Source organism: Molossus molossus, unplaced genomic scaffold (assembly GCF_014108415.1).
Source record: "Molossus molossus isolate mMolMol1 unplaced genomic scaffold, mMolMol1.p scaffold_m16_p_17, whole genome shotgun sequence".
In the NCBI taxonomy this organism is placed as follows: domain Eukaryota; kingdom Metazoa; phylum Chordata; class Mammalia; order Chiroptera; family Molossidae; genus Molossus; species Molossus molossus.
The window spans coordinates 25,765,284-25,786,449 of record NW_023425352.1 but is presented as its reverse complement, the minus strand read 5'-3'; the positions used below and the strand labels follow the sequence as shown (position 1 = coordinate 25,786,449).

Below are 21,166 nucleotides of genomic sequence, written 5' to 3'. Positions count from 1 at the left end.
CACCAGGTGTCGTCCAGACCAACCCAAGAACCTGCTGCCATCTGGAAGAATCCAGTGTACATCCAAGCTGGCATCACAGGGACACAGGCCCTGCATCCCTCAGGAGGACACCCTGGCCTGCGACTTCCCTGCAGATGTTATGGCCGAATGGGAGACTTCATTCTAGGGGTCCAAGGTTAGCCTTGAGAGAATGTGAGAGTTAGGGGCTGGGACCCACCTGCAGCCCCAAGAACACAGCTCCCCCCAGCTTGAGAAACGCTGAGCCCAACATGAGCCAGGCTCTCTGCTAGGCCCCGAAGACATGAGATTCAGTGAGGTCATAGTGTCCTGATTAAAAGGATGAAGTTGTTATCAGACCCCTGGGTTTGAGTCCTGGTACTAATAAGTTGTGTGACCTTGGGCAAGTCATGTGATCTCTTTGTGCCTCAGTTTCCTCAGCTATAAAGTGAGATACACCAGTACCTACCTAATCGAGTTACTGTGAGATAATTATTACAAAGTGCTCATATCAGGGCCTGGCACACAGTAGGTGCTGTTTAAGTGCTATCTGTTATCATTATTGTTGCTATTAGTTAGCCTTCTGGGCATCGATTTCCTTCCTCCATTCCTTAGTGTGTAGGATCTTACTACTCAAAGTGTGGTCCTTGGACGGGCAGCATCATCAGAGCCGGAGCTGTGAGCAATGCAGGATCCCAGGCCCCACCAAACCCCCAGTCAGAGTCCGCATTTACACCAGACCCCCAGACCTGCCGAGTCAGAGTCCGCATTTACACCAGACCCCCAGACCTGCCGAGTCAGAGTCCAGATTTACCTAAGACCCCCAGACCTGCAGAGTCAGAGTCCGCATTTACATCAGACCCCCAGACCTGCCGAGTCAGAGTCCACATTTACCTAAGACCCCCAGACCTGCCGAGGCAGAGTCCACATTTACCTAAGACCCCCAGACCTGCCGAGTCAGAGTCCAGATTTACACCAGACCCCCAGACCTGCCGAGTCAGAGTCCACATTTACCTAAGACCCCCAGACCTGCCGAGTCAGAGTCCGCATTTACACCAGACCCCCAGACCTGCCGAGTCAGAGTCCACATTTACACCAGACCCCCAGACCTGCCAAGTCAGAGCCCACATTTACCTAAGACCCCCAGACCTGCAGAGTCAGAGTCCACATTTACACCAGACCCCCAGACCTGCCGAGTCAGAGTCCGCATTTACACCAGACCCCCAGACCTGCCGAGTCAGAGCCCACATTTACCTAAGACCCCCAGACCTGCTGAGTCAGAGTCCACATTTACCTAAGACCCCCAGACCTGCCGAGTCAGAGTCCGCATTTACACCAGACCCCCAGACCTGCCGAGTCAGAGTCCACATTTACACCAGACCCCCAGACCTGCCAAGTCAGAGCCCACATTTACCTAAGACCCCCAGACCTGCCGAGTCAGAGTCCACATTTACACCAGACCCCCAGACCTGCCGAGTCAGAGTCCGCATTTACACCAGACCCCCAGACCTGCCGAGTCAGAGCCCACATTTACCTAAGACCCCCAGACCTGCTGAGTCAGAGTCCACATTTACCTAAGACCCCCAGACCTGCCGAGTCAGAGTCCGCATTTACACCAGACCCCCAGGCCTGCCGAGTCAGAGTCCGCATTTACACCAGACCCCAGGTGACTGGCACGGATGCTCTGGGCTAGAAAAGTGCTATGAACTCAAGGTCTGCGTCCTCCAAGTTGCACCCACGCCCAGCACCTCTACTCTGGCTTGGAGTAGGTCCTCAGCAGGAATGTGTGGAGTGAATAATGAGCTCAGCTGGAAGCTGCGGCCGCGAAAGGATTTCAAAGCATTTAGTAAAGCCTCCTTGAAACAGCACGCAGGGCAATTACAGGGGGCCGTTCGCTGGCTGGGGGCCACCTGGGTGAGAAGTGCTGGTGGTGGGGCCTGGCAGGAGCAGCGGGGAGGGCTCGGAGGACTGCGGGCTGCTCGTCCTGGGAGGCGAGAGGACAAAGTCTGAAAGGAGGACTGGGCCTCTGCTCAAGGCCCCTCATCTCCAGGCCCAGCGGCCAGGAGACGAGGAAAAGCTCACTGGAGAAGACAGGCTCCTCCTGCTGGGACAGAGTGAGGTCCTGGGGGCAGCAGGGGACTATGCCTCGGGGGGCCCATTGCAGTAGCCTGAGAAAGGCTAGGGTCCCAAGGCCCTGTGCCCGGCTGGTGCTGGGAGGAAGAAGGTGGGGAGCAGCAAGAGGCCCGAGGCCCCAAACCCTTACCTGAGAAGGCATTGTTGGTGTTGAGGAAGTAGATCTCCTCACGGCCATCCCCGTCGATGTCACAGGCTGTGACCCCGATAGCGTTGCCCTGCCGGTCACGCAGCGCGTAGTAGGGGGAGCTGCGCTTGTCCACCGCGATGTTCACTAGCCGCTTCTGGGCCCGGTCATACTTCAGGACCAGGTTGGGGCCATTGTACCTGGAGGGGGGGGCATGTTGGAGCAGCTGGGCCACCTGGTTCCATCCAACCAGCAAGGGGCTCAGAGCCCCCCGGAGAGGTCAGTGTGGGGAAGTTCAGCCCGTAGCATTCCTAAGGACCCCTCAGCAGTCTTGCCTTGGAGGTCCCGGGGTATTGACAAGTGTCCCTGAATCAGACATGGGCCCAGGCAAAGTGAGAGTCCACTGGGCCCATATGGGACACAGACGAGGGCGGAGTAGGGGAGGGGAGTGGGAAGCCGGTGACAAGCCCCTTACCACAGGCTGTGCTGAAGGACACAGGAACCTTCCGGACATTTACTTTACCCCTTTCAATATAAAAGGCACTTTCATATTTATGATCTCATTAATTTAAACCTAACAGCAATTCGGTGAGGGAGGTGAGGGAAGCTGTGTAATTAACCCATTTTACAGATGAAGCAACTGATGAGCTTCATCAGGGAAACGGAGGCTCAGCGAAGTTCCGTGCCCTTCCCAAGGTGACACAGCTCGTTAGCGGCAGGTCCTTTCTGCTCTCCCAAGAGCCCTTGCGTGAATGAGCCGAGGAGGCTTTGCGGTAGAGGTTTGGAATGACTCTCTCCTGACAGAGAGTCCCAGCATTTAAACAGTAAATATGAAATTCGTCTCTCAGGTGGGAGATGATGAACACATCTAAAGTTATTAGGTGGACCTACTGGATTTATTTTTCTGTGAAACTCAGCATCCAAAGATTAAAGTTCTCGTCAGCCCCGTCCTGTCCTGTCAGCCTCCTGCAGCCCACGCCCCAGGCAGTCCACAGGGCGGTCTCCCTCCTCCTCCTCCTCCTCCAGGCTCCGGCTCAATTGTCCCTTCAGTGAGGCCTTCAGGCCCACATCCTGAAACTGCAGCAAGCCCCCCCCCACTCCTCATTCCTCCCCTGCTTCTTCCCCTATTCTCTGTTCCTTCTCTGTCTGGTCCACTAGAATGTCAGCTCCATGAGGGCAGAACTTTCTGTCTGTTTTGTTGTTCAGGGCCTGCAACCGTGCCTGGCACACATAGGCAGGCACCCGGTAAATATTTGGTGAATGATTGAATGAGATCTCAGAGCTCACGTTTGCGTCCTAAGGGCTTAGGTGTCTCAGGGTGGATTTCCTCCTTTCACCTTTCCATCTGGAGAAAGCGACATGCCCAAGGTCAGCCCCCAGACAGCACAGCCATGGGTACCTCCTCCTGCTCCCGGGAACCCAGACAACCCGTTAGTCCCGCCTCCTGCCTCCGGAGTTCAGCTGCCAGCCTCCGACGGTCCCGGGTGGAGAACACTTGGGGGAGGGCAGGAAGAACTCTCCAAGGTCTTTGAGAGAAATCACTTCTTGCTCTCCTGAAACAGATCCAACTTGGCCCTCTCCTTCATCACCAAGTGCAGAGCCAGTACAGTTTGGGGGATGCTGAGCAACTGGCGAGGTGCCTTCTGGCACCCACAGTGTGTGAAAGGGGAGACAGAGCTCACTGGGGGCTGAGTCAGCACCTGGTGATGGAAGGTTGCGCCTTGGACTTGACAAAGGGTGTCTGGGGGCGGTGTTGAGGGCGTCACATGACCTAGGGGACGTGTCAAGGCAGGAGAGACAGAACACTTGGGTTCCAGCACTATCAGCCGCTGGCTCCAGCTTCCAGGACAGGGAGTGCCTTCTGGGTGCTAACCACTAGTCCGCCAAGCCTCCAGGTCTTCTGTTTACTACCATCCCTACTGCTCCTCACAAGACACTCGGGCGCTGGGCCTCGTTAAAAGCACGTGCACAAGCATTGTCTCACCTGAACCTCACATAATCCCAGGAAGCAGGTAAGGCCTTTTTTCTAGAAAAAGAAACTGAGGGTAGACAGGCAAAGTGAGCTGTCAAGCTTACACAGCTCACACATGGCCGCCCGGGACCTCTGACCATCTCCAGGGCCCCAATCCTGTGTTCTTTCCAGGTCGCCTGTGATGCCAACACTCTTCGTCCTCCGCATATTTTGTCTGGCAGCCTCCCCCAGAGCAGTGACTGTGAGCAATGCCTGAGGACTTCATGTAAACAGTGGAGGTAATAACCCTACATTTCCACGGCACTTTACAGTTTACAAAGGACTTTCTCATCCTTAATTTCTTTTGCTTATTGCAGGTCTGGACTCTGCCAGAAGTTAGTTGTATGACCTTGGCTGGCCAGAAACCCATGTTCTGGGTTTCTCTTCTGCAAATCAAAAGAGCTGGACTAAATCAGAGGGTCATAAAATGGGTACCAGTTTCCACACTGACAGGCCTGGAGGTAAGGTATGTGAGATTGCATGCTTCCTCTCTCTCACACCTAACAGAGGCTGTGGGACATTCTAGAAGTTCAGGAGGCTTTGAAACGAGGTTAGGCAGGGGACAGGGTCCTTGTTCTTAAAAAGCAGATGTGACTTCATGATATCCAAGGCTGAGCCAGCAGGCAGAAGTGATTGGCTTGGTGGCAACTGGAAAGTCTGCTTGAGAGACACCAGCCGGGCACAACCCATAGCTGTGTGAGTGCCATCCAATACTGGTGCCGGGCCACTGGGGCAGGACTTATGTGGGCAGGGAGGGGCTGGGGGTTGAGCCCAGAGCGCCCTGGGCATGGCTCCTGGCCCTGGCACTTCCTGGTACTGAGCTTGAGCTTGTCCCTCAATTTCTCCAAGCTGCAGCTTCCTCATCTTCCTTCTACTCTGTCTATTGCTACACAACTCACAGGATGGCTGTGAGGATGAGTGCGTGACAAACGGTAAAGAGTTACACAACTGTATGATCCTGCCAATATTAGAAAAACAGAAACAATGAAGGCATAATCTCTCACTCTCCAGTGATCATTTTGAGAGTTTCCAAACACTCTCGTATCTCTTCCCCACACACCCCACCCTGATCGTGCGCCCTCTGCAGGCATGTTTCCTGACTCCCCTTATAACTAAAATTCTCCGAGAGTTGTCTTCACAAGCTGTCTCCACCTTCTCACCACCATTCACCCCACCCAATCCACACCCTCCTCCCCCCAGGCCAAGGCACTCTTGTTACTGTCGTAGGTGGCTCTCCTGCAGCCACAGCCAAGGGCACCCTCGGCCCCCCGGCTCTGCTGCCCTCTTCAAACACTGCTCTTGGCCCGAGGCTGCATCCTCCTCTGGCTTTCCTCCTCTCCCTCTACTTCCCCGTCCCTTTTTCCTTTGTGGGTTCTTCCTCCTCTCTCCGCCCTCTTAGTGTTGGAGTCCCCAGGCCTGGTTCTGGGCCCCCCTCTCCTCTCTTTGTCCCCTTTCGCTAGGGGATAATATCCATTCCCAAGACTGACAACTCCCAAATTTATATCTCCTACCCAAATCCCCAGTCCAAGCGCAGGTCATATATCTGACGGCCTACCTGACATCTCTCCTTGCGTCGCACCGTTGTCTCCGATGGAACTATTGATCGCGCATTGCGCCCCTGCCCTGCGGTGGGCACCCAAGTGCAAAAGCCAGAAACCTGGCGCCCGCCTTGGCCGTCCACCCCCTTGTCTTCACATCTAATTCACTGGTCACTCCTGTCATTTCTACTCCTGACGATATTTCCAGTCCTTTCTCCCCTTTCCTCTCCCACAGCCACCATCACCGGAGAGTCTCCTTCTCTGCTTCCTCACGTGCCTCATCCATCTACTCCCCCCACGCCGCAGTGACAGTCATCTTTTTAACACACAAATCGGACCAGCCATTCTCCTGCCTTGAACCCTTTGGTGGCGCACCATGATGTTGGAAGGGAACACGACCCCTTATCGGGCCTGGACAGGGAGCCCAGTTCGGCCTGCTGCCCACTTCACGGACTCCTTCAGCCACATGGTCCCAACATTCCAGCAGGTGCGGTCCCAGCCCCCGGCCTGTCACAGGTCTGCTCCCTCTGACTAGGACGCTCTCCCCACTTCCCTCTGGCTTCTTCTCATCCTTTAGGTCTCACCTTAGAAAGCATCGCAGAGAAGTCTTTCCTTCCTGGGTATCCACTGTCCCACGCTTGTTTGGTTAGCTATGGGTTGCCCAGTTCGTCCAGTAAACCATAGCCTCCTGAGGGCAGGGACCGTGTCTGCCATCCCCTCAGCACCGTGCGGGACCAGTGCTCAGTACATACAAGAGAGTGAACGAAAGAGAAGCAGCCTGTGGGAGGTCCCAGTTCGTCACTGCGGGCGGAGTGAAAGTTGACTGAGCCGCCAGTCTTTTGACTGTTTTTGGCCCTTCACTTCTATTAGTTCCCAAAAGATACATATAAAAATAGTAATGATAGAGGTGACCAAGCGCTGGTGTCCCGGATAAGGGTGAGAAAGAATAAATGTTATCGATACAGAGAATCAACCTTTTACTTTCTGTTCAGAATCACTGACCCGTGTGAAAAAATAATCTCTAAGGCAGTTGCATCAAGAGAAGCCAGATAATAGGATGCAATAATTACTGGGTACTGACTATATACTAGATACTGTGCTAAGTAATTTACAGATGACATCTCATTGCACACCAACAAAAATATTTAAATTTGAACGATATATAAAATATGCTATTTTGAAAATTAAGAACCGGAAACTTTTTTTCATTTAAAAAGGGAAATAATAAAATACATAGAGCTATTCAACATCATAGTCAGGGAAGAGAAGCAAGGCAAAAAGAAGAGACGGAGGTATGTGCGCAAAAAGAATGCAAGACAGAGACACACAAGAGTAAATAAAAATAGAAATTGAGTGAAACCCTGAGCACAGAGAGAAAAACACATGCATAAACATAGACTGGCTCGTACGGGAACAGACACGGAAAGGGGATACGCAGACCTACAGAGGCAGAGAGACCCCTAGGAAGGTATAAGATACTGTTGGAGAGAAACAACCCATCTTGAAGCCATATTCAGCATTTTCTTTTCTTTTTTTTTTTTTTATCCTCACCCGAGGACATTTTTTTGTTCAGGTAGAGTGGGAGGGAGAGAGAGGAAGAGAGAGAGAAAGAGAGAAACATCGATGTGAAAGGGACACATCGAGTGGCTGCCACCCGCACGACCAACCAGGGCCGGGGACAAACTGCAACCGAGGTACGCGCCCTTAGCGGGAACCGAACCCGGGTCTCTCGGGACCGCAGGCCGACGCTCTAACCGCTGAGCCAAACCGGCCAAGGCTCAGCATTTTCTCTAAAGGCATAAGGGGGTATTTTATTGGTTACATTAATACCCCTATTTTATAGGTAAAGAAAGTGAGTTTCACAAAAAGTGACTTTCTGAAAGTCAAACAGCTAATCATTAGACAAAATAAACTGAAAGACAGACTTATCCCTTAGTCTAGAGCAGGAATCAGCAACACTATGGCATTTGGACCAAATCTGGCCTACTGCCTCTTTTTGTAAATAAGTTTTATTGGAACACAGACATGCTCATTCATTTATGTATTAAGTATGGCTGCTTTTGTTATAGAATGGAGTTGAGTAGATGCGATAGACTGTATGGCCCAAGAGTTGAAAACATTTTTCACTTGGCTCTTTGTAGAAAAAGACTTCCTATCCCTGACTTAAAGGGTTGTCAACCTTACATTATGGGTATATTAAAAGTTCTAAGTGATCATTATCAGAACAGAACACAAATTAGAATAAGCTTTAGTAAAAATTACTTTGGAGTCAGTACTTAGAAATAGTTTTCTGAGACAAGTATTTCAGGGACAGTATAGGTTGAATGCAAGGAAGACATTAGGTCTTAGGATGGAGATTGTGAGGCAAAATAATCTGCAGAAAAAAAAAAAGACAGAAGATTTGCCCAAGATGAGAACAGTATTCTCTTTGGTCCGAGGGCCGATGCTCTAACCGCTGAGCCAAACTGGCCAGGGCGAGAACAGTATTCTCTATGTGGGTTTATCTAAGGCTTAGAAGTGAGCAAGAGTGTGTTCCCGCCCTTCAATGAGTGAGTGGTTGAAGGGGTGTGGGAGATGATCTTCACAGGTGGCTGCCATCTTCTTCTCTGTGAGCACATGTTACCCCATCCATGAGGAGCTGGAGTCTACTTTGCTTCCCCTTGAATCTGGGCTTGCCCCAATTAGCGGCATCTGATGGAAGTGACGTTGGGCCGGGGCTTGGCCTAGCCTTTAGGAGACCTACTTTGTGTCTGGTAAAAGCCAGACACTATGACAGGAATTCATTACATTGAGACCACCACGCCCTGGCCGGTTTGGCTCAGCGGTTGGAGCATTGGCCTGCGGTAAAGAGAGACCACCACACTCTGGGCAGCCCAGGGAGCCTCACACACAGGCCATGCGGAAGCAGCGGGCACCAGACGTGTGAGTGAAGACTCCGTGGCCTTCCCAGCCCAGCAGCAGCTGAATGCAGCTGAGTGCGTGACACCAGCTGATGTCATGTGGAGCAGAAGAACCATGCAGCTGATTTGTCCAAATTTCTGACCCACAGAATTGTGAAAAATGATAAGTTATTTTTAGGCCACTAAATTTTTGGAAAAGAAAGTAAATAATGATGACCTATGATTTCAGACCTAAGGGGAAAGGAATTTCCCTACTGGAAAATAGAAAAAAGTATTGTTCATAAATCAGTGAAATTCTCTGTGATAGCCATTTGAATTTACAGTTGGCAGGTCTCCCCAAGGGACGCCTGGATCTGTTGAGTTGATACTTGCATCTCAGAATATCTGAGCATCTACACAGAGTCTGAGGGTAGAGGGTAATAAGAAATACAAGGATTCCAGAAACCTGTTTTCTTACTCCTCATTCTCGTCTTCTTTCCTTTCCAGCCATATCTGTTTTCCATTTTGAATGTATCGCCTTTAACATTGATGGTTTTTTGGACACGTATGTCATGCTCTTTTTTTCTTTGCTCATACATTTAATTCCATGAAAGCCACCTAAGTTACCCAGGACCAGCACACGTATGAGAAAGCATTCAAGCAGGAGATTCACAGATCGTCTCCTGGAACAGGATACATCTAGAAGTCAGGTCTGAGTTTAATGGAATGCAGATTTTGGTAATGGGAGGGTTCTAGGTATAATGAAAACTCTGGGGCGGGAGACTTTAAATTTGTATTCCTTTATTGATTTTAGAGAGAGAGGAAGGGAGAGGGAAAGAGAGACAGAAACATCGATGAGAGAGAACATCGATTGGCTGCCTCCTGCATGCCCCTCACTGGGGATTTGGCCCACAACTTGGGCATGTGCCTTGATCAGGAATCGAACCAGTGATCTCTTGGTGCATGGGTGGATGCTCAACCACTGAGCCACACTAGCTAGGCTGAGGCAGGCAACTTTAAAGGGGAGTAAATTGGATAAGTCTGGAAAGAGCATCCACCCCAGAAAATAAACAAACAAATTTGATCCTGAATTAGGAGCTAACCAGGGTGGAGAAGACACCACAAATAGAGGACAAAGAAGAAGAAGGTAACTTTAAGATGAAAGAAACCTTTTGTCCTAAGGGGTGGATGGTTTTTCAGGAAAGAAATGTTTGGCACCAAAAGGTCAGAATAATCTGCAGTGATGAGTGTCTGTTCTGTAAAAACTCCATGCAGACTGATTGATTTATAGCTTGTTCTAAAAGAGATCTGTGCTCAGCATGAGCTCCGTGCCCTTGGAATTTCTTATATTTTGATGAACATGGAAGCAACCAGAAGGAAGACACTACCATTTGCAGCTCTATCCCCCACCATAACTAGGACAACACCAGCAGAAGACAGGTGCTCAGGCATGTTTGTTGATGTTGATAAGGATGATGATAAAGACCATGACTCCATTCCTCAATACATGTTTACCTCAAAAAAAAAAAAAAAAATGAAGACAAGAATTTCATGAACTATCAGAGGAGGAATCCAGGTGACAGATGGAGGCTGTGCCAATCAGGATTCTTTGGTTGCAAGTGGCAAACACTCCACCTGTACTAGTTGAAGACTTTATTGGCTCATGTATGCAGACAACCAGAACATCAAGGGTACAGGTAGGCTTCAGGGTGACCGGAACCAGGGTTCTGACCAGAAGGTTGTCAGGACCTCACTACTCTCTCTCTTCCTCTTTTCTCGATTGGCCCCATTCTCTCACGCCATCCTCCTTCACGAGGCTTGACCTGTGGTAGCACTCTCAGCCTCACACCTCAGCCTCAGCGCAGAATCGAGAGGCTTTCTTTCCTCAGTTCCAGTGGGAAAAACTCCAGGGAGGGGTTCTGATTGGCCCAGGTTGGGTCACATACATCCTTAGAGCCAGAAGCTGGGAGCCTATGATTGACAGCCGTCGTCTTCTCCCAAAGCGAGCGAGAGCAGCATCTCAGGAGCCATGTATTTTCAGGAAGAGGAGTGCCAGAAAGGATGATGAATGTGACTCGAGAGAGACAGTCATTCATCTAGGTCTGCACATTCTGGAGACAAACGTGCCAGTGCCTACTGATGGCAGGCCGTGACTCCTGGGCACCACCGAGTCCCTGAGTCCTCAAGATATATCTCAAGGTCCTCCCGCGACCCTCCCGAAGCCCCAGAGAGAGGTCAACACAGAAAGTGGAAGGACTGTTTGAGCGCCGTGTTTTGGAAATGGGTCTGGTTCTTGGCCTTCTGCCTGTTCTGGAAGCCTCTGTTCATTGCTGGCTGTGGGGAGGCAGGAGGGCACAGAGAGTTGGCAGCGACAAGCCCAGTGTGGGGCATGAGGGGACACAAGGTGAGCTCTGGGCCAACTCTGTGATCAACTCTCTGAGGACTCAGGCAAATCACTTCACTGTTTGGTCACAAAATACTTTGAATCTCTATTCAAACGTTCTTTCTTCATGCTATCACTATCTAGATGCTTTAGTTAAAAAGCCATTGGTCTTTGTCTCTGTCTCTCTTTTGTTTGAAGAGGTGGGCCAATAGCCAATGGATGCTTCAGTTCTTTAAGAGTAAAAACGGTAAACCAATCATTCTCCAATGAGTCCATTGCACCCTCCGGGACCCTGTTTCCAGTCTGGGTATGCTGCACGGCACAGGATGCAACTCTCTGCTCACAGATCCTCCAGCTTAATAGGGAAAATAAGGAGTGTCCCCTCTTTATAAGGCGGGTGCATTTGTTCTAGAACTTGAAGGATGCTTCGGAGTTTAATAGAAGATACACGAGTTAGGCATTTACAAAGGAAATGATGGGAGCTATGAAGCAGATCAGAGAATAGAAAAATATGCGTAGGGAGTAGAGGGTGGACCAGCTGGACAGAACAGAGATGAGTGTTGGACAATAGGAGAAGTGAGTGAAGGCAAACTGGAAAGTACAGGACGTCTAAGATGGGAAGATGTGGCATATAAACGAAGACTTCAGATTGTATCTGGCAGGAAATGGGGAGCCACTGAAGGATTCTGACCAGGGTGCACCATTATATCAAAGCACTGTTTTGGAGAGCATGTCAGGTGACTGCGGTGGAGAACTGAAACAACAGGGCGGAAGAATGAAACCCCCCCTGAATTATTTCAAACGCTGCTTCTGCGCGAACGTGAGCAGGCTCTGTTTCTCACGAGCCAATGAGGCCAAGACAGCAGAGCCCAGAAAGCACAGGGATCAGGAAAGCAAGGGTTAAAAGGGCGTGGCCAGCAGTGCTAAGTGCTTTCCAGAGGCCAAAAAAGTGGAACAAGAAGTGGATTTGGCCATTTGGAAGCCACTGGTGACCTTGAAGAAAGCTGTTTCCTTACAGAGGAAAGAGGAGATAGATTGAGGGCACAAGAGAGTGGATGGGCAACGGTGTAGATTACTCCATGAGAACAAGACGGGCTCAGGAAGACCTAGGATGCTGGCCGGGGGACACGGAGCTAAGTGATAGTTTCACCAACTTCTGGGGACTGTGCATGTTGGCGGGCAAGAGGAAAAGACCAGGAGGGCAGTGGAGGCGAACAGCGTGTGAAGTACCAGCAGATGGGTTAGGCCTGAAGTCAGGAGAAGAGGAAAGGAAGCCAGGATGGGTAAGGAGACAGGACGAGGTAGAAGAGGGTGACTAGAAAGTTGATGCCCAGAGACCTTGTTCTGCTCATAGGTAAGCAAGAGGTGAGATTCTTAGCTGAGAGGAGGGTGTGGAAGTCAGACCTTGAGGAAGGAGGAAGTTGGAATAGCAACGGAGGAGCTAATACATGGCCCCTTTTCGTGGTAAATGGAGCACGAAGGGTGTGCCATCTCAGAGGGTGAAGTGGGACAACTTGAGGGGTGGCGAGATGCAGAGGGCAGGCGGTGGGACAAGATTAGGCTTAGGGGGTACACAGAAGATCCACCCTGCACCAGGAGTGGAGCAATCACAGCAGGGCGGCTGGAAGAGGGCCCAGGGAGTCAACCTGGACAGGAGGCCACCGGCGGAGGTGGAGTACAGGCAGGGCTGCCTCAGGGAGCCGAGCTCCAGGTGGGAACAGGTGAGGGCAGGCCTGCAGAGTCTTCGATCTAGAATGGGAGCTACCGCCCGTGGCCCTGGAAAGTGGATGGGTGTGAGGTGGGTTCTGTGGGGGCAGCATGGAGCAGCAGAATGTGCCCTGGACATGGAGTTAGAACCGAAAAGCTGAGAGGCAGGACAGCTCTGTGGTGAGGAACTTAGCTCAGGAGTCGAGGGCAGATCCCTACTCTGCAACTCTCCAGCTGTGTAGGTTTTCTTGAATAAGTCACCCAGCTTGTCCAAGCCTCAGTTTCCTGATAACAACTCCCCTGTCTTGGGGTTTTACTGAGAATTAAGATAATTCCTATAAAGTAGTTAATACAGTGTTAGGCACAGAGCAAACACTCAATAAGCACTAGTTAGTATGTCTGTCTTCTCCCATATACACTCAGTCAATGGGAACTCAATAAATAGTTTTGAAAGAACGAGTTATTAGGATTATTACCTGTGTAGCCTAGAGCACAGGAGACTGTGAACTTCATGGAGTTCTGGACTATATTTTATTCTTCTAGCTCCTAACACAATGTTTGATAAAGGAACCTGCTTACCTTCGCTAGAATTCAGTTTGCTCATCTATAAAGTGGGGCTAATAACATTTGCTCTATCTGAAGGTCAAATGAGATAACGCATGTAAACTGTGACACAGCTGTAGGTTTTGCATGCATGCATATACATACACACATGCGCACACGCACCCCCACAATATACGGCTGCTGTCTGCAGCGGAGGCAGCGCCTGGCCCCCTGGGGAGCCCACGCTCTTCTACCTTATTTGACAGGAGCTGAATGATGGGCCCATTGAGCTGCAGGAATGCCCCGTGAAAGGAAGATGATAGGAATTTGTTGAGGGCCTTGTCAGAAGGCGGCTGTGGTTTTCTCCAGCGGGGAGGAAGTCTGGGGCTGGGCACTGGACTGGACATGGGGTATGCAAGAGGCTTCTTTAAGTCAGCCTGTCCTGATGCCTGGGTTGGACAAGCAAGGAGACACAGGTCACTAGACACAGGTCACAGGCCCTGGTGAGGGGCCAAGGACAGGGCTATTGGGTGAAGACAGGAACCAGGTGAGCTCTCGTTGGTCCAGCTCACGAAGGAATAGAGGTGGCCATCTTCAGCTCAGGAACGGCCTATCCTTCTAGCCCAGGGCTGTGTCAAATGAGGGTCTTAGCCTGGACTCTCTAGCCGGGGGGCAAGCCTCTCCTCGTGACAATGAGCTTCCTCATCACCATCTGCTTGGAATTTCTCATGTAAGTCACTGTTGAGCCTCTGTCCCTCGTGCCTGTCGGGATACATGGGCCAGGCTGTCTTGGACCCTCCCTGGATCTCCACACGCTTTCTCCAGACCCTGTGGGTATGCTGTTCTGCTTGCTGGCCTCCACTGCCTGCTCGCCCTGGCTACCAGAGGGAAAATCAAGTTCTTCCAGCTTTCCCTCATGCTGCAGCTAATGGCTGTGTCGTGTGAGATAATGGTTGGAGGAAGCAGCGAAAGCCTTCCAGTGGCTATGAAGTGTTAACCGATGAATTCAACTCTTCATTTTGATTTGAAGGAAATAGTCCTAGAAGACACTCTTGCTTTAAAAAAAAAAAAAATTAAGCTGCCAACAATGAAAGGCGTTCGTTCACAGGGGTCTTTGTTGCCAAGCTGGTTGAATTCCCTTAGCCATGCACTAACACAAATCAGTCTGGCTGTGGGAGCAAATGTGCATTCAAGTTCAGGGACAGAAAATGTGTGTAAAGTATTAGTGAGAAAGTACCAAATATACCTACTTATTCTTTAAAGTGCTTGTGGTATAAAAATGACCTACCTGACTGGCAGTTAAAATAAACAGTTATTTTAATTACAAATGAAAGGTACATGGCTATAATCTAAGATATTAGGTAACACAGACAATTTATATTTGAACCATCCATCTAGATTAAAGCCCCTGCTAGAGCTGGTACATTCTGATTGCAGAAGACTAGCAGGCAAATCCTTGCTGCTTAAGGTGGGGGTGGGGACAGGTGGCCTTGGTAACATTCCAGAGAAGGTTAAAAATGGCAAATCTCAGGCCCTGTGTGTGGCTCAGTGGTTGAGCGTTGACCCCTGCACCAAAAGGTCACCAGTTTAATTCCTGGTCAGGGCATATGCCCAGGTTGTAGGGGCAGCCAATCAATGTTCTCTCTCATTGACGTTTCTATCTCTCTCCCTCTCCCTTCTCCTCTCTCTCTCTCTCTCCTATCAATAAAGGGGGGGGGGAGGCAAATCTCAGGCCCCAGATCTCTGAGTCAGAATCTGCATGTTAACAAGATGGCAAAGTGATTTACTAAGTGCACATTAAAGTTTGGGAAGGGCTGGTCTGGGTCAGCAGTTTCTCAAAGACTAGTCCATTTACATTAGAAATACCCAAAGAGCTTGTTAAAAATGCAAATTCCTGAGCCACACCTAGACCTATTGAATTTGAATGTTCAGACACAGAGCCCAGGAATCAGCATTTCAAAGAATTCCCAGGTGGTTATTTTCACGGAACTGTGAGACCTACCCCTATCCTTCCTATCTCATTGAGATCCATTGAGGACCGCTTGACATTTGTTGTTCTGAGTCCAGTACAAAAGGATTTGGATGGACATCATGGCCGCCATTGAGGGGTATAAAATGACATTGCTACAGCTGAACATGTAGAAGACAAGCTATGGTATAAATACTGAGAAGGATTACAGTATTGACTACTTCACAGTGCATTTGAGTCTCCCTTCCACACTGAACATATGTTCTTCCTGAGGGTGGAGAAAAACAGACATGTTGACCTCATCCCTCCTAGTTCTCCTGGAGCCGAGTGGACTCCCACTTAAGGGACCATTCATTCTCTGAGCTACTGGGCAGAGCCCAGCCTACGGCTCAGCATTTAGTTCCTTCAGATAGAGAGGGACATGTACCATAACTCTATCTTTTAGAGACAAGAGAAAAACAGCCAGTATCTTTTGAAATTCCACGTATGACAAGTAGAGATGGGGCAACATGTGATGGGAGCCAGGCTGGGGGTGTCTGTTGACTCGGAGCCTAAAAGGCATTAAGGCTGGTCCTTAACATTGGTCCTTTAGTGAAACAGTGTCTCAGTTGGGCTACCCCTGCCTAGATCTCACGACTCAAAACACAGAACCCAATGGTCTCGTAAGCATGCATATGTGGTCACGTGGCGCTTTCTGGTTTACCAACATTATGTCTTCATCCTCTCAGCAGCCCAGTGGGGTCATTATTTATCCCCCTTCCCCCTTGAATGCAAAACCAGAGGTTAGTCAGGTGCCTATCACATAGCTGAAAATTTCAGGGCTGAGCCCTGAGGCTTCTTCTGACTCCAAATTCTATCTTCTTTTTACCCAAACATAATGCTTTATTTGTCTTCTACTCACGAGCTAACATATTATTTTAAGTAGACCAGGGATTCCTTTTGGCAAAGCTCTCTCCATATTGTACCAGTGAGTGCAGAACTAGCACGTGATAACCCCTCAGCAGGTGTAGTGGCCAAAAAAGAGTTACTGCTTCTTTACTTTGCAGCTCTGGCAAATTCTCGGAGGTGTAGGTGAAAAATCAATGCCAGATGGCTCTCATGGAGAAGACTCCAAGGCTTGGCTGCCGTGGAATCGTCCTGGGAGGAACGTCATTGCAGCTGAGGAATATGGCAAGATCAGCCTAGGCTCCAGACCACACAAGCCCTTGTGGCAGCCCAGCCCTAACCTGGCTCAGCTCCACTTTCCACGTCCGCGGTGCACAGTGAAGTGGAATGAGGGAGGGGCAGCTGCAGGGAGAGCAGCATCCAGGAGGCACTACTGCTCGCCTGGAGACCCCTCCCGGCCCGGATGTGGATGGCAGCACAAATAAGGCTCCCATCTGCACGATCACTGGGCTCAACAGATAAATGCAGACTTGTTGTCAGAAATGACAATCTGGGTATTAACAAATAACTGACTCAACGTTGGGATCGCTAGAGCTGAGGTTCGGGAGCAAAGTGGAAACCTAAGTTGAAATCCACAGTGAACTGGAGATTCTGCCTCTGGAAGGGTCTCGAAAGAGCTGCGAGGACTTCTTGCAAAGCCTGCTTGCCCGCATTCAGGAATGAGGTGTGCTCCTCTGAGGTATCATTATTCCAAGGCCCCCAGCATGTGCTCCTCCATTGTTGTGTGAAACAATTCCCATGTGCAGAGCATGCGCTGGAGCCAAGCTGGGGTAGTGTACCCTGTGTTTGGTTCCTAAGGCTGCCATAGCAAATTACCACCAACTGGGTGGCTTACAACAGAAACGGATCCTCTCGTAGCTCCGGAAGTCCAGAAGTTCAAAATCAAGGTATGGGCAGGGCTGCATTCCTTCCAGATGTTCTAGGACAGAGCCTCCTCCAGCTTCTTGCGGCTGCAGGCATTGCTTGGCCCGTGGCCACCTCTCCAACCTCTGCTTCCGTGGTCACATTGCCTCCTCCCCTCTCAAAACCCTCTCTGCCTCTCTCTCTTTTAAGGAAACGTGATTGTATTTTAGGCCCCTCCAGATAATCCAGGATAAACTCTTTTTTTTTCTCAAGATCTGTGACTTAATCACATCTTTTGTCATATATGGTATGTTCACAGGACCCAGGGATTAGGGCATGGATGTATATTGGGGGGGAGGGGCACACAATTCAACCCACTACAGGCCCATCTGAATTAACTCTTATTTTCCCAATAGAACTATCAGTTAGGATCATCACAATAGCACCTGAGGAGTGTGCTAGGTGCTTCATATGCTCATTTAATCTTCCCAGCAACTCAGCAGGGCCAATATGTGTGTTCTCCATCACAAAGAAGGAACAGAGGCTCTGAAGTCCACATCCCTTCAGATTCACCCGAGGTGTTTGGTTTGGATCCTTGGGGAAGAGGAGAGGATGAGCCCCTAACCTTCTTCAACCACAGCATTTCCACTCTGACCTTATTTATATGGTAGGAGGCTACAGAAGATTTTCTTGCTCTTCCAAAGCGTTACACTGAGAAAACATCTGCAAACCACAGCTCTGCACTTCACAGCCTGGCGTCGTTCTGGGCAGGGGCCCAGGTTCAGGCGCCCCACCTCGGGAGGCAGACCCACGGGGCTCGATTCTCGTCTCTCTCCTGGCCTGGTTCTGTATCCTTGGGCAAGTTGCCTGACGCCTCTGAGCACCCTGTTTCTGACCTGTGCAATGGACGTGATCACAGAATCCACCTCAAAGGGTTTTCCTGAGAACCGAATGAGATGATGCACCTACAATGCGTAAACAGTGCTCAGTAAGAAAAGCTATTCTTTTCATTGTTATCTTCACTGGCTTGTGCATTTCTGCTACTGCTCAGTGCCCTTGATATTCAATCTGGGTCTTCTTGGAAGTGGAAATGTTTATCCAGAATAGGTGGGTCCAGCTGTATGCCCTCACCAGAGCTTTCAGAGGAGGACGTGGCATTCGCCCAGGCCAGTGACATGCAATGCCACTCTTCCTGGATCCCGTAAGAAGGCGCTGTCACCCACATTATGCCTGAAGGGTCCGAGACACATGCATGGTGATGGATTCCAGGTGCAGCCTTTGCCTCAGACAGGGGTCCTCAAAGAGGCTGTGATGACAAAACGTATAAAGGCCGGGCCCTGGAGGGAGCTGTGGGACTTTCTTGACATCTGTAATAATTGCAAAGACTTATTTACCGACATCGTGGGGTTCTAGATGGCCTTGTAGTAGGCAACTGCTGCCTAGTGGCCAAGCACAACTCACCGTGAGATGCTACGTTAAGTGGCAAAGGGAGGCTTCTATGCCTCTGTGAAGGGCTTATGATTACATTTGCTTCCAGATGAATGAAACATGTGAGTTCCAGGAGGCAGGCTGACTGACACCAATCTCTTCAACATATTCCAAAACAGCTGCTTTAAGCACAGGTTCTGATTGAATTTTGGAATGTGTCATAATGAGAGCTTAGCATTTATTGACTGCTTACCACCTGCCAGTTGCTGGGCTAAGGACTTTATCTGCATGTTCTCACGTTCCTCCAAATGAACCTAATATCCCTTTTTACAGAGGAGGCACAGGAGGTCAAGGGGCTCCTTGAAGGTCACTTAGTCGTGAAGTCGCGGTGCACAGTGCAGACCGGGGTCTCTGGAGGCTCTGCTCCCGGTGCAGCCCAGGGCCCCGTGCAGCCCAGGGTGGAAAGAATCCCACTGCCTGCTCTTGTGCGGCTTCAGTCTGCACCGGATCTTATCCTGGTCATTAAAAATGAATGTTCTATTCAGTAGCAGGGGTAATTAAGCAAAACAAAACAAACAAGAAAACACTGCCACAACAAAACTCTAACAAAAATTTGCCTTGGGCCAGATTCTCTAAATCACATAAATCTACAATGACAGGCTCTCAAAAAGAACAAACGCTAACATAGATCTAACCCGTTTCTCTGAAGGTACATAGGTGTCCAGGGTGACAGATATGCTCTCAGAGGAAGGTGTCAGGGGCAGGGAGAACTTTCTAGAAAGTGCATTGAGAAGCAGGGCACCACTTTGAGGAACAGAAGAAGATTTCCAGAAAGATGGAATAAGAGTGTGCCAGGCGCCGGTGGCCCTCTGCAGGGGGCAGTGGTAGACCTCTTAGAATGAGTAGAAGGAGGTCACAGAACTGAGGTGTGGAAGGAGGAGGGGCGGAATGGAGTGAGTGATCATCAGAGGAGCCTGTTTTCCCCGTGGCCCTGGGAAGGTGGGCTTGTTCTTAACAGCGTCCGCAACAGCTCTCAACACTGAATGCTTATTGATGAGTGACGTGCGCATTAATGATTTTGTTTAATCTTCACAACTCTATAAGGTAGGAACTATCATTAGCCCCATTTTATTGAGGATGATACTAAAGCTCAGCAAGGTTAGGCAACTTGCCCAAGGTTGCACAGCTGAAAAGCAGCAGAAGCCCATTCCATGAACCTGGGCCTGTGGGCTCCTATGGCTCACGTTCTCACACAGGTCTCGTCTTGCCTGTCAGCTGGCTGGACCCTGAACCCAGTCCTCTGAAGGTGGTACATTTTTGGTGCAGTGGGGATGATTTCCTTGTACTGCTCTATCTGTTGCACTAGAGTGCGATTGATGGGCTCTTCACACTCAGAAAGTTAAAGTGTGTGAGCAGACACACTGAGTAGGGGTGGGTGAGGAGACGATGGAGGAGGGGCTTAGAAACAGGAAGTGGCAATGACATTTATTAACATGAATCATGACCTCTCACTGCTGTGTCAATCAGAAGTGGATTGGAATTTGGGGAGACTGGAGCAGGCCCGATGAGGCTCTCTTCCCTCCCATCCTTGTGCCACCCCAAGGCTGCACAGGGTACACCTCTCCCTTCTTTGACTCCTCTAACCCTGCCAAGGCCCTGTGACAGCCCTAGGTGACAGGCGGGGCTACCCGAGACAGGACACTGATTCAAGTGGTAATTCTGTGACAAACCTCCGGCTCCCTCAGCCCAGGACACCTGAGGTGAAGGGTGTGTTTTAAAGACAGAGAACTGGGCATTCTGTGCCTTCACAGGCTAGAGAAGATGGGCACATCACATGCCAGTTGGCAAAAGAAAGGGGGCAATTTCTTCTCTTTCAGACATTTCAGCGTATTTATTGGAGATAGCGGTGGGGATGTTAGAATTAGCTGCCCTTTCAAGAAAGCGGTGATCTCTTGCTGCCCTAATCCACACCCTAAATCACACATGGAGAGCTAGAGCATGTTCTTCTTTTTAAATTAATATATTTTATTTTTTAGAGCAGTTTTAGATTCACAGTAAAACTGAGCAGGAAGTAGAGAGAGTTCCCATACGCGCCCTGACCCCGAACACCCACAGCCTCCCCCACTATCGACATCCGGAACCGCAGCGGTGCACTGTTACAGTCGATGAATCTGCACTGGCACATCATTATCACCCAGAGCCCACAGTTACGTCAGGGTTCACTCTTGGTGGCACAGTCTATGGGTTTGGAGCGTGTCCCTTTCTTATCTGATAGGAAGATGAACTGGCTCGGGGCCACCTAGTAGGGCGAAGCTGCAGCCGACATTAGCCCCTAACCCCTAGCTGGTGCTCACACCCACACCTTCATTGCCAGAAAATACAATCAACTGGTCTCCCAGGGACCAGATAATAAGGAAGAGAGGCAGAGAGAATCCACAGGGATGAAACTAACAAGAATCAATTCCACAGACTGAAAAAACAGGGACCATCCCCACCCCTGCTGCTTCAAGGTGGCTGTGCAGAGGGTTATTCTCACCCCAGAGGACACTGAGATGAGATTGGAAAGCTGGAAATCCAGGGACAGCGGGACTCCCCATTCAAGTCTCAGGGCCTGTGTTAGCAGAGTGTAAGAGTGTCAGGTGACTCTGCGAGCCTGCAGACCA

At 50.0% G+C, this 21,166-nt stretch overlaps 1 protein-coding gene across 1 annotated transcript in view; it reads right to left on the bottom strand.

The window, feature by feature from the left end:
- The window catches only part of CRTAC1 (cartilage acidic protein 1), a 148,684-nt gene that overhangs the window by 64,425 nt on the left and 63,093 nt on the right, over positions 1-21,166 (bottom strand). Inside the window, exon 3 of the mRNA XM_036265128.1 lies at positions 2,261-2,457. Coding sequence (XP_036121021.1) covers positions 2,261-2,457 — 197 coding nt within the window. The remainder of the gene's footprint in view (positions 1-2,260; positions 2,458-21,166) is intronic.